Raw genomic sequence first — 13,021 nt, 5'->3', positions numbered from 1 at the left:
GAAGAGGGATACTCTCAATCTAGCCTCTTCCTACAACTCTGATCCCATGGCCAGAGGCAGATGCATGATAGTTCCAGTCTTCTATAGCCTGAAATGGGATGGGCTTAGAAAACGTGGTCTCTTGATGGAGACAGAGGAAGAGTTGAAATACAGTGAAATATTGAAGAAGGCATTCTGTGTAAACCCAGAGGCCCTAAGATTGGCAGAACAAGAAGGGAAAAAAGAGACATTGAGGTCAGGTCATGTGGAAGGGGGTGTTAATAACCTACACATTTGCAGAGCGGAGAGAGTTGTTCCATTTTTGTGCTGAACATCAGAGCAAAGGTAGACTGTGCAGATCATTTTTTCTTGTCAAAGACTCTTCCACATCCCCTGAATCCATAATGAGTGAGATTTTAATTAAAGATAGCTCATTACTGAACTGAGCCCTGTATAGAGCAATAGTTTTAGGAGAAAAGGAGCAAGAGATTTGTTACCAATGAACACTTCTTGTTTCTACTTTGAAAAGTGAAGGCAATGGACTGGCTTTCTCCAGCAGCAGTGTCAGGCTGTCTCTTCTAGCTTTCTCCTTTACCATCCATTTACAACTGGAGGAAGAGTCCTAACTTACTTATACTTTGGACTGCAGAGAAGGATAAGGAAATGGAGAAAACGAAGGAGGTGGTGGAAGAGAAGGAAGAAGGGAAGGAGAAGAAGAAAAAGAGTAAAGGAAAAGGAGAGGGAGGAGGAAGAATTCTTTTTCCCCCCAATTTTACATGAAGAAATTGTATATAAAGGAGAGAAAAGGTCTAGTATTTTATTTTGTTATAAATTGCCTATCAGGATCAATTTAAAGGATTAATTATACAAGAACTTGAAAGTTCTATGAATAAAAAGTTGTAATAACCACAAATCTAACAATATAGTGTGCTTTTAAAACTCTATTGCCTTTATATTATGTCCAAGAAAAAATAAGGTCTTATGTTACTTATATCAATAATTCTATTGTATTTTATATTATTCATTTTTACTTGAATTTAAAATGCTTTTCTAATTTAGAAAACTCTATACTGGGTAAGGAAAAGTGAAAAATAATTTAGAACATAGTGCAGTGCTAAATTTGAGTTCAATACACACATTAAAATACATGAAATCCTTGAAAGTGTAAATAAATAAAAATAATTTTTTTGTGAAAATACTGAGCTACATGTTACTATGGATACTGAATGTTGCTTAGAGTTGTTCTTTTCTTAGCAGTCAAAGACCATCTCAAACATTAAGACAGTGCTGTATTCTCAAAATCCTGTTGATTTATGAGACAAAATCATAATAGTTTCTTACAATTAAATCTGGTTCAAAAATACATTTTTGCTTAATGCTGAAAGTAGAAGACAGTATTACTTGGAGCTATATCATGTAATAACACTGTCATGATTAGATTTGAGGCCATATGACACAAATGATATGAGATTTACAAGTCAGTTTTTCCCATAATCTGAGTGAAATTCTAGAGATTGGAAACATATATTTAATTATCTTTTAAATAAGGATTGCAGGTGTACTTTTCTGTATATTGAGTTATGATTATCGGTTAAGGAATTTTTAGGCCATGGTTGAAATTAAAACTATTTTGAAGTTATATACTATTAGCTAATTACATATGTTTTTCTACTTCTATGATAGTCTAGAAACAGAAGATACGTAATTGTTCTTCTTAATAGGTCATTTTCCCTATGCTGGATTAATAATTAAGCTTGGTTTATCTGGTAGATTATTAGATACAAATCTCAAATAGGTAGCTTACAACAAAAACCAGGTTTCTTTAGTTCTTTCTTTTATGTATCCTCATCTATTCTTTTTTTTTTTTTTTTTTTTGTAAACATTCAGTGGTGAGTGCTATAATCAGTACTACTGACTGAAAAGCCTAAAACAAACAGTAAGTCTTAGTGAGGCTTAGTAAGACAAAAGCATATCCCTACCAGAAGGAACGAAAAATGAAGAATCTGGGCATTGGGGAAAGTGGAGCCAAAGTTGTACAGGTTTTAGATTGACTTTCCTTTTGCTATTTTTGCTGCCTACTTCCAACTTGCCAACTTATATACATGGATTTACCATTTTAATTCATTGAACATAGTGGTTCTGCTTCCATTCCACACTTGCAAAATGATCTGGCAACCTAAGAAGATAGAGGAATAAGCAACCAGAGCTCCATTATACAGATGTGAGAATGCTTGGAATATTTCAAATTTTATGCTAGAATACTAACTTCAACAATGCAACTTGAAATAGTTTATTTGATCAAGTGACATGATAAAATGATGTGAAAATATGGACAGGTGAAAAACAAAAGAAAACTTCCCTTGATGAATTCATTATTTTAAAATGTTCGTTATAAATTGGTGGTGAAACATACATTTTGTTTAAAAAATGATTTTCTCAGTTAATTTAATGCTATGGGATCAAAATATTCAAATTGAATTGCAACATTATATGGGAGAAAAAAAAACTAGAATCATAAATAGACCAAATGATTTATATTATCCCCTCCATCCTCCATCCCCCACCCAAAGTAATTTTAGTCCAAGCTAATAGGAAATAGTGGGCAATCAACTATCTGGAATGGGTAGATTCATCAACAGAGGGTTGATTCATTCAGATTGAATGAAGATGTCAAGTAATTTTTTTCCCTTTGTTTGGCATATCTAAATTAAATCACAGGTATCTGGATTACAAATTTAAAGGAAAAGGCATAATATATTCAAACTATGATAATTAAAAGGAAATGAAACACTATAACCAAGTGGGATTTAGTCCCAAGTTTAACATTCAAAAATCAGTTAAGGTAATCATCATATTAACATGCTAAAGAACAAAAACACATGATGATATCAAGATGCAGAAAAGGCATTTGACAAAATCCAACACCATTCATGATAAAAATGCTCAGTAAACTAGGAATATAGGAGACTTTCCTCAACTTGATGAAGAATGTCTACAAAAACTTGACAACTAATAGCACACTTCACAGTGAGAAACTTGAAGTTTTTCCACTAAGATCAGGAACCAGGCAAGGATGTTCCTTCTCACTACTTTTTTTTTTTAATATCACAGTGGAAGTCCTACTTAATGCAATAAGATAAGAAAAGGAAACAAAAGGTATAGAGATTGGGAAAGATGGCATAAAACTGTCTTTGTTCACAAGTGACATGATAGTTTATATAGAAAATCCAAAAGAATTGATGAAAAAACTTATAGAACTAACAAGCAATTACAGAAACTTTGCAGGATATAGGGTTAACACACAAAATTCAGCTATTTTCCTGTATACCAGCAATGAACAAGTGGAATTTGAAATTAAAATCATAATATCATTTATATTAACATCAAAAAATTGAAATTCCAAACAAATGAAATACTTAGGTGTAAATCTAACAAAATATGGACAAGATATATACCAGGACAACTATAAAACCTGATGACAGAATCCAAAGAAGAACTAAATCAATGGAGAGATATTCCATGTTCATGGTAGGAAAATTCAGTATTGTCAAGATGTCAGTTCTTCTCAATTTGATCTACAGATTCAATGCAATACCAAACTCCCAGAAAGTTATTTTGTGAATATTGACAAACAGAGTTAAAGTTTATATGGAAAAGCAAAAGAACCAGAATAGCCAATACGTTACTGAGGGAGAAGAACAACGTTGGAGAATTGACACTATCTAACTTCAAGATCCACTACAAAGCTACAGTAGTCAAGATAGTGTGGTAATGGTAAAAGAATAGACAAATAGATCAATGGAACAGAAGAAAGAGCCCAGAAATACACACACATAAATATAGTCAACTCATCTTTGATAAAGGAGTAAAGGCAGTGCAATAACCCAAAGATAGTCTGTTCAACAAATGGATCTGAAACTACTGAACATGCAAAAAAAAATCTGGACAGAGATCTTCACCTCACAATAACTTAAAATGGGTGATAGATCTAAATGTAAAATGCAAAATATAAAACTCTTAGAAGTTAACATGAGAGAAAACCTAGATGATCTTGGGTGTGGCAGTGACTTTTTAAGTACAACACTAAAGGCAAAATTCATGAAAGAAATGATTAATAATCTGGAATTCATTAAAATTAAAACCTTGTGCTCTGGAAAAGACAATATCAAGATAATTAAGAGACCATCCACGAAGTGGGAGAAATTATTTGCAAAAGATACATCTGATAAGATACTGTCATGCAAAATACAAGAACTCTTTAAACTCTACAATAATAAATGACCGGACTTAAAAATGTGCCTTAACAGATGCCTCACCAAAGAAGATATACAGATGGAAACTAGCATATAAAAAGGGGCTCCACATTGTATGTCATCAGGGAAATGCAAATTAAAACAATGAGCTATCACTACACATCTATTAGAGTGGCTATAATCTGGAACACTGATGACACCAATTGTTGGTGAGGATGTGGAGCAACTGGAACTCTCATGCATTGCTAGTGGGAACGCAAAATGGTACAGCCACTTAGGAAGACCCTTTGGCAGTTTCTTACAAAACTAAACATATTCTTACCATTCAAGCCAGCAATTACACTCTTTCATATTTACCCAAAGGAGTTGAAAAATTATGTCCACACAACCTGAACAAGGAATTTATAGTAGGTTTATCCATAATGGCCCAAACTTGGAAGCAACTGAGATATCCTTGAGGATAGAATAGGTGAAAGGATAAATTTTGATAGATCCAGACAATAGAATATTATTCAGTTTTCAAAAGAATTGAGTTATGAAAAGACATGGAGGAATCTTATACGCATAATACTAAGTGCAAGAAGCCAGTCAAAAAGGCTACATACTATATGATTTTAAATATATGACATTAGGAAAAGGCAAAACTATGGAGACAACAAGATTAGTGATTGCCAGGGGTTATGGGCATGGGAGGGAAGAACAGACAAAGCAGAGAGGATTTCTATGGCAGTGAAAATACTCTGTATAATGTCATAAGTGTGGATGCATGTCATTGTACATTTGTCCAAAGTCACAGAATGTGCAACACCAAGAGTGAATACTAATGTAAACTATGGACTTTGTTAATAACAATGCTCAATGTAGACCTATCAGTTATAACAAATGTACCACTCTGGTGGGGGCTGTTAATAATGGGGGGAGGGTGTTACACATGTTTGAGCTGAAGGGGTATATTGCAAATCTCTGTACCTTCTGCTAAATTTTTCTGTCAATCTATAACTGCTCTAAAAAAATAAGATTTATTTTTTTAAGTTATACAATTAAATTACTTTCATCAATTTGGATGTTGAATTAGAGAATTTTTACTGATGAGATAGATATCTTGTGACTTGAGTATTCTTATTCAACACTCATGAAATTTAAAGAATCCTGTACTTTACATTTTGTTTTTAATTCTCAGGTCAGATGTTGCCCTTTTATATAATGATCGCTCAGTCCTTGAGAATCACCATGTGAGTGCAGCTTATCGGCTTATGCAAGAAGAAGAAATGAATGTTTTGATAAATTTATCCAAAGATGACTGGAGGTGAGTTTCAGAGGAAGCCTAGAGAAAATTTAATTTCAGGAAACAGTTAAGTGATGTGATTTAAAGTGAAGAAAATGGATGAAAATCAATCTTTTATTCATGTTATAAAAATTCCCTTTGACTAGATGACTCTAAGAAGGATTAGTACCTAGAAGACTTCCAGGAGCCAGTCTCTGCTGGTGGAAGTTAAACTATTTTCCAGGCTAATTCAACATCTGTTTGCATCATAGCCAACCCATAAGACCACATACCACACAACAAATACTTCCAGAGAGTAATTATGTACTCTCTTGAATGGAGCTCTGCTTAATTATACCAATATGTGGTCCTAAATAAATTCAAAATTGTAGTGTAATATGGATTCCTTCCTATATTATTTTTCTATATGTGGAGTTTAGCTTTTTTTAAAAAAAAATTCATTGTTTGAAGGAAAAAATTACAAACATAATATAGTAAAATGACCCAGATGCAGAGGAAAATCTTACCTTTTCTTCAGGGCATCCATCTGCTTAAGATAAACAAACAACAACAACAACAAAAAACATTCATGGATTGGTGATACTTGTTGCCATGTAGGGGGAGATAACAAGATGTACCCCTATTGCTCAGAGTAACTTTTCCTCCTTCTTCTACCTTTGGTCATCATCAACACCTTCATTTGACTATAAGGCTGCTGGATTTAGCAAATAAAGATAAAGGGTGTCCGGTTAAGTATGATTTTCTGATAAACATCGAGATATTTAGTGCAAATATGTCTGTATGTCCCTACTATTCAGTGAGACCTACTTATTTTTTTAAAAGCCTTATCTTTAACAAAGATTTTGTTAAAAGTTAGTGAGCTGAAAAGGTTCCCATTTAAATATCACAGGTTTTTAATTTTTTTCTTTAAATCAAGGTAAAAAGAAATGTTCAAAGAAATGCTTTGGGATGAAGAGCTACCTCAAAATGAATGAATGAATGAATGAATGAATGAATTAAAGAATGAATGGTTTTTAAAACAAGCCCTAATTTCTGATGGTTACTTTTCCAAATACTCAAGCTTTCTGGTTTTTCAAGGCCACTTTTGAAGCTGTATAAAACATGGGCTCGCTTTTGCAACCTTGGAAGCAGATCTGATGGGGGGGCGGGGGGAGAAATTTGGGAACCCAGTTTGGGCCTTTCATTTTATTCTGCAGGAAACAATAGCTCAGTTGTGTTTCCAGCTAAGAAGGCCACCATCTAATTGTGAAGGGATTTTAAAGCTACCACTGGTGGGCTATGTGGAGAATAGAAGGGTATACATAGGAGTAGGGAGATAAGTTTGGAGGTATTTGCTAAGGTCCAAGAAATGTACTCTCTTTTGGAGAGTACTCATTCAGAGTATTAATTTAATTTTTATCAGTGATTATTACTCCCAGAAGTAACATTTATATTATTAATTTTTACTGTTACTCCTTTAAATTAATCTTTTTCCTTCCCAAAGTTGATTCTGTTGCAATTTCAATGTAATTTTTTTCCTATTACATTTTTGTTCTTTAGCATCTTTAGTATTCTAATAATTTATTCCTATAATATTTTATAAATTTCTGTATAGTAACTTCTCAGAATCATCCTAATTGAATGGTTTTACAGAATTGTTTTAATACTATAATATCATACAGATTGTAGAATTTAATAGATACAACACTGTTTCTAAAAGCTACAAAAGATATATTTGCTAGTATAAAATTGATAATATTTTACCACAAATTAAAATATAGATAGCTTTTTAAAAAACGTGTAGGTTTTTGGTTTGCATACCTATTTATTTCTTAATTTAACTTTAGTAACCATAAATGAAATAATTTAAAAATTCGGTAAGGAAGATTCATAAAGTAACATTCCTTTGTGCACTATTTTGCCTAGTTTACTGATACATTATTAGCTGATTACTGATAATATCTAGCACTTACTAATCACTTACAAACTAAAATTTACTAAATTTTAAGATTTCATAAAACATTCATCTCATTTTTTCTTAGTTAAAATGAATATTTTGGTTCAGCTGCTATTGTAATATGGGTCTCTTCATAATTCCAGAGAAAAAAAATGTATTAAAAATAATTTAATTATCTTTAGTTTCCTTTAATATTTAGGAGCAAGTATGCTAAGCAGGCTATTCAATATCATTAACAGTAATCAGCGTAGTGATTTCTCACAGTGCCCATCTGAAAAATGCAATTTAATTAAGGACCCATAATTTTCAGCAAGTACCTCTAATATGCTTTGGTTAAAAAAAAAAAACATCCAGTCATACCACCTTTAAGTAAAATATCTTCGACACAAGATTATAATGCAAGTTTACCACACACCTTTTATTTAGCTTACTCCAGTGGCCATGCCACAGAATGAAAATAAAATATGATTTCCAGTATAAGTGACTTTTCTACCTATCTATACTGAGCAATGAAGCCTTTCCTGTGGTAACTTATTTCCAACTTACTGTGAGAATGAGTTATTCATGCATAGGTTTTGTGATATGGTCACTGTATTTATAGCTCAGATTTAAATTTGATCAAACTTTCAATAGCTGTGTCTACAATATGTTGTAGTGTCAGGGTCCCAAAAGCTTAAACAGAGAATTGCACTCACGTTAGCATCTTGACTTCTCTGGGGTTCTTATGATGATAGGTTGGCACAGTGAAGTGGTCTAAGTGTAAGCTTTAGGAGTGGGAACTCTTGGTGTTGAATCTTATCTCTGCCATGTACCAGCTACCTATGTGACTGGGAAAACCCCAATCTCCTCTGGTGTGAAATAATAATACCCCCTATATAAAAGCACCTAGGACACTACTTGGGACACTACTTAGGACACTACTAGGACACTAGGACACTACTTAGGACACTACTTATTCAGGACTTACCTGAATAAGTAGTGGTTGTTTTAATAATAGCAAATACTGCATTTAAAATTAATTTTGGGAAACACGGGGGTGGCTCAGTCAGTTAAGTGGCCAACTCTTGATTTTGGCTCAGGTCACAATCTCAGTTAGTTGTAATCTGGCCCTGCATTGGGCTTTGCACTGGGCTGGGCCTGGAGCCTGCTTGGGATTCTCTTCCCTTTCTCTGCCCCACCCCCTCCTCAAAATAAATAAATAAACTTTAAAAAATAAGTAAAATAAAAGTATTTTTTTTAGATTTGTCAGGAGACTTTCAGAAATAAAAACAATATTTAGGAATTATGAGTAGGGGAGGGTTGTACGTGTGGGTGGGGAAAGCAGGAGAGTTGTTAAACAGCATCATTCACAGATCGCTCTCCTGGGAACTTCCTAAAGCCATTAGAGTTAAAGGATGAAATAAAGTCAAAGTTTGTGAGCTCTTTTATATTTAAAAAGTAGCATATTTTTGCTCATATACATTAAGAAAAATAAAATTTAAGTAGTAATATTTGAAGAAATGTTTTACTTGAGAATCATCAAGGGCCAAATAAACCTTTCTTCTTTTGATGACTCCACAGGGATCTTCGGAACCTAGTGATTGAAATGGTTTTGTCTACAGACATGTCAGGTCACTTCCAGCAAATTAAAAATATAAGAAACAGTTTGCAGCAGCCTGAAGGGTAGGTTATTTTCTTTCATAATGTTAAAGTTTGGTGGGCTTAGATTCAGAAAAGACTGTAATTGATATTGGGGCACCTGGGTGGCTCAATCTGTTAAGTGTCTGACTCTTGGTTTCGGCTCAGGTCATGATCTCAGGGTGGTGGAATTTAGCCCTGCATCAGGCTACACGTTGAGTGTGGAGCCTGCTTAATATTCTCTCTCTCTCTTTCTCTCTCTCTCTCTCTCTCTCTCTCTCTCTGTCCTGCTGCCCTCCCCCCTCCCCCGCTTATGCTCTCTCTGTAAAATAAAAATAAAAATTAGGGACGCCTGGGTGGCTCAGCTGGTTATGTGTCCAACTTCAGCTCACATAATGATCTCGCCGTTCCGAAGTTCGAGCCTTGCTTTGGGGTCTGTTCTGACAGCTCAGAGCCTGGAGCCTGTTTCAGATTCTGTGTTTCCCTCTCTCTCTGCCCCTTCCTTGCGTGTATACTCTCTCTCTCTCCCTCTCTCTCTCTCAAATAAATAAATATTGAAAATTTTTTCAAAAAAATAAAAAGTAAATATTTTTTTTAAAAAGACTATAACTGGTTACTTTGCCCTAATAATTTGAACATGTCCTTGATTTGACAGGATTGACAAAGCCAAAACGATGTCCCTGATTCTCCATGCAGCAGACATCAGCCACCCAGCCAAATCCTGGCAGCTGCACCACCGGTGGACCATGGCCCTGATGGAGGAGTTTTTCCTACAGGTGCCTCTTTCACACTATGTGCACATGTTTTTGGAAATAGTAACTACGCATATTGACATGCACCTTTTTTTGTTCCGAATTCAGGGCTTGTGACTTACTATTTCTCTTTCAGATAAATGTATTTCCTAATCCTACATAGTATACTATATATTTTAAAGAGAGTCAAGTCTTGGATCTCAGATGCCACTCTTAGGAAAGAAAGAAAGAAACAAATTAGTATTGTTGTCTGCTGTTAAGAGGTAAAATGTTAGAGTAGAAACATCAAATATCTTTCATCATAAAATGGGAAAGGGGAGAAAATACAGCACTGCTGCATCCATCTTGTTGGTTATAACTTAGTCATATATGCATGGTTGCAAGGAAGACTGAGAAATACAATTTTGCGTTAGATGGATGTATGCTTTGTAAAAAGTGGATTATTATATGAAAAAACAAGCCTAGCCAAGGGGGATGGCCAGTGGTCTCTACCACAAGTATACTTTTTTTAAAATAGTCCACTCCGACCTGAGGTACCACAATACAATCGTGATGTTAACCGCCCAGAGTTAGCATCAGACCCCACAAGGTGAAGGCTCAGTCTTCCATAAGAGTGGCTCTAGTTCAGATGCCAACATCAAGTGGGGCCCCAGGACACCAGCCCTTCTGACCACTGGTTATAAATTCAGGATTCCCATGACCCTCCTCAGGTCTGACAATTTGTTACAATGATTCAAGTAACTCAAGAAAGTTACAGTTTTAATTATAAAGAATACAGTAAGAAAGGGCCAATTGACATTATACCTATTCTGAAGACATAAAGACCAAGTACATTACTATATTTGGATGACTCTGTTTTCTGTTTCCCATTGTCAATGAATATGCTATACAGTTTCACTTTGAAATAGCATAGCATGGTCCTAGAGAAAGTTACTCAGTAGCATCTTCCAAATTTAAGTATTTTCATACTAAAAATAGTCTTAAAAATATTTTTAATACATTTTGTGGTAAACACACACACACACACACACACACACACACACACACACACAAATTTTAAGACTTATCCAGTTCTAGAACTGTGTGTTATGGCCAATTAAAAATTACAATTTCATGTATTCAACCAAACACTGGTTAGAAAATGGTAAATCTAAAGAGAACTTAGAGATCTTTAAGAACAATTTTCTCATATTATAAATGAAGGAACAGAAACATGAAGAGATAAAATGACTTTGCTCAAGTTAAGACAAAGTTTTTAACTATTTTAAATGATCATTAAACCACAATATGCGAAGTTCTGTGGAATGCAGCTAAAGCAATGCTTAGAGGAAATTGTATAGCTCTAAATGCTCATATTAGAAAAGAATAACAGTACTTGTATCAGTGATTTGAAGAGGTTAGGGAAATAAAACCAAAATAAGTTGATGGAAGGAAGTAAAAATATAAAAGCAGAAATTAATGAAACAGAACAAAAACAACAGCAAAAATTAACAAGGAAAGCAGTTTGTTCTCAGAAAAAATAATAAGATTGTTAGCAAGTTTAAAAAGAGAAAAAAAACATGGGTGCCTGGTAGCTTAGTTGGTTAAGTGTCTGCCTCTTGGTTTCAGCTCAAGTCATGATCTTGTGGTTTGTGAGTTCAATCCCTGCATCGGGATCTGAGCTGACAGCGGGAGTCTGCTTGGGATTCTTTCTCTCTGCCCCTCTCCCAGTTGCTTTCTCTCTGAAAATAAATAAATAAACTAAAAAAGTGTTTTTAAAAAAGAAAAAGAGAAAAAAACACAAATCATAAGTAAAAGAGGAGTTGTCATCAGGGACTCTACATATAACAAAAGGGTAAGGAATTTTAGGCATAATTTATGTTTTAACACATTTGACAACTTAGGAGAAATTGTCAAATTCTTGAAAGATATAAAATACCAAAACAAACATAAGAAAAATTGTAATTTGTATATCCATATACCTATTTTTAAACACTGAATTTGTATTTTAAACTCTTTCCATGAAGAAAAATTCAGGCTTAGGTGGTTTCAATTCTTAATTCTTCTTTCAGTTCTCAATTCAAGTGAGAGATGGTGAGTTCTCTCAAACTTTTCAAAAAGAAATAATGCCAGTCTCACACAGATTATTTCATAACACAGAGCGAGAGGGAAAATTGTCAGTATAACCCTGACAAAAGCTGACAAAGATTTTGCAAGTAAAGGATATTATACACCCATATCTATCATGAACCTAGGTGGAAAATTTCTTTAAATATTAGCAAATCCAATCTAGCAATATAGTGAAAGAGTGCATATTATGACGTAAGTTGATTTAAGTAAAAAATCATTTAAAATAATTTACTATACTAAAAGAAAAAAATCCTACTATTATCTCAATAGACACAGAAAAAGTATTTGACAAAGTTCAAAAGACACTAATTACAAAACTTTCTGCAAACTAGAAGTAGGGGACCTCTCCAATTGTGGTAAAAGGTGTCTATAGCTTACATAATATTTCCTGGGGAAATACTGAACACTTTCATGCTAAGTTCCAGGTATCTGCTCTTACCACTTCCTTTCAACTTTGCATTTGAAGCTCTAGCCATTACGATATATAAAAGAAAATAAAGAATAGATTGGATAAAAATAAAAAGAACTGTCTTTATTTGCACAAATATGAGCTTCTACATAGAAATTTAAGGAATCTATAAAAAGCTACTGGAAATGATAAATGAGTTTAACAGGGCTATAGGATCAATTGTAGTTCTGTATACTATCAACAAACAACTTGAAAATAAAAATTTAAATACAATATGACTTATAAAAGCATAAAAATATTTGGGAATACATTTAATTAAATGCATATAATGCCTGAACACTGAAAACCACAGAATATTGAGAAATTTTTAAAGATCTGTCTATGTAGATTGAGAGATATACCATGTTATGGATTAAAAGGTTTAATATTGTTAAGATGTCAAATCTATGAGGGGCACCTGGGTGCTTCAGTTGGCTAAGTGTCTGACTTCATCTCAGGTCATGATCTCATGGTTTGTGAGTTTGGGCCCCACATTGGTCTGTCTGCTGTCAGCATAGAACCTGCTTCAGATCTTCTGTCCCCCTCTCTCTGCCTCTCTGTCCCCTCTCTCTCTCAAAATAAATAAACTTAAAATTTTTTTTAAAAGATGTCAATTCAAAAAATTTATTAATATACCTAGGA

General features: G+C 33.9%; 1 protein-coding gene across 7 annotated transcripts in view; it reads left to right on the top strand.

Moving 5' to 3' along the window:
• PDE1A (phosphodiesterase 1A) overlaps positions 1 to 13,021 on the top strand; it is a 329,787-nt gene that overhangs the window by 274,524 nt on the left and 42,242 nt on the right. For all 7 annotated transcript variants that reach the window (XM_043577217.1, XM_043577218.1, XM_043577216.1 and 4 more), the window contains 3 exons: positions 5,413 to 5,538; positions 9,014 to 9,115; positions 9,726 to 9,846. In XM_043577217.1, coding sequence (XP_043433152.1) covers positions 5,413 to 5,538; positions 9,014 to 9,115; positions 9,726 to 9,846 — 349 coding nt within the window. The remainder of the gene's footprint in view (positions 1 to 5,412; positions 5,539 to 9,013; positions 9,116 to 9,725; positions 9,847 to 13,021) is intronic.

The sequence above is a fragment of the Prionailurus bengalensis genome, chromosome C1, assembly GCF_016509475.1.
Source record: "Prionailurus bengalensis isolate Pbe53 chromosome C1, Fcat_Pben_1.1_paternal_pri, whole genome shotgun sequence".
Classification (NCBI taxonomy): Eukaryota; Metazoa; Chordata; class Mammalia; order Carnivora; family Felidae; genus Prionailurus; species Prionailurus bengalensis.
The sequence above is the reverse complement of the archived record's forward strand: the minus strand, read 5'-3'. Positions and strand labels throughout refer to the sequence as shown.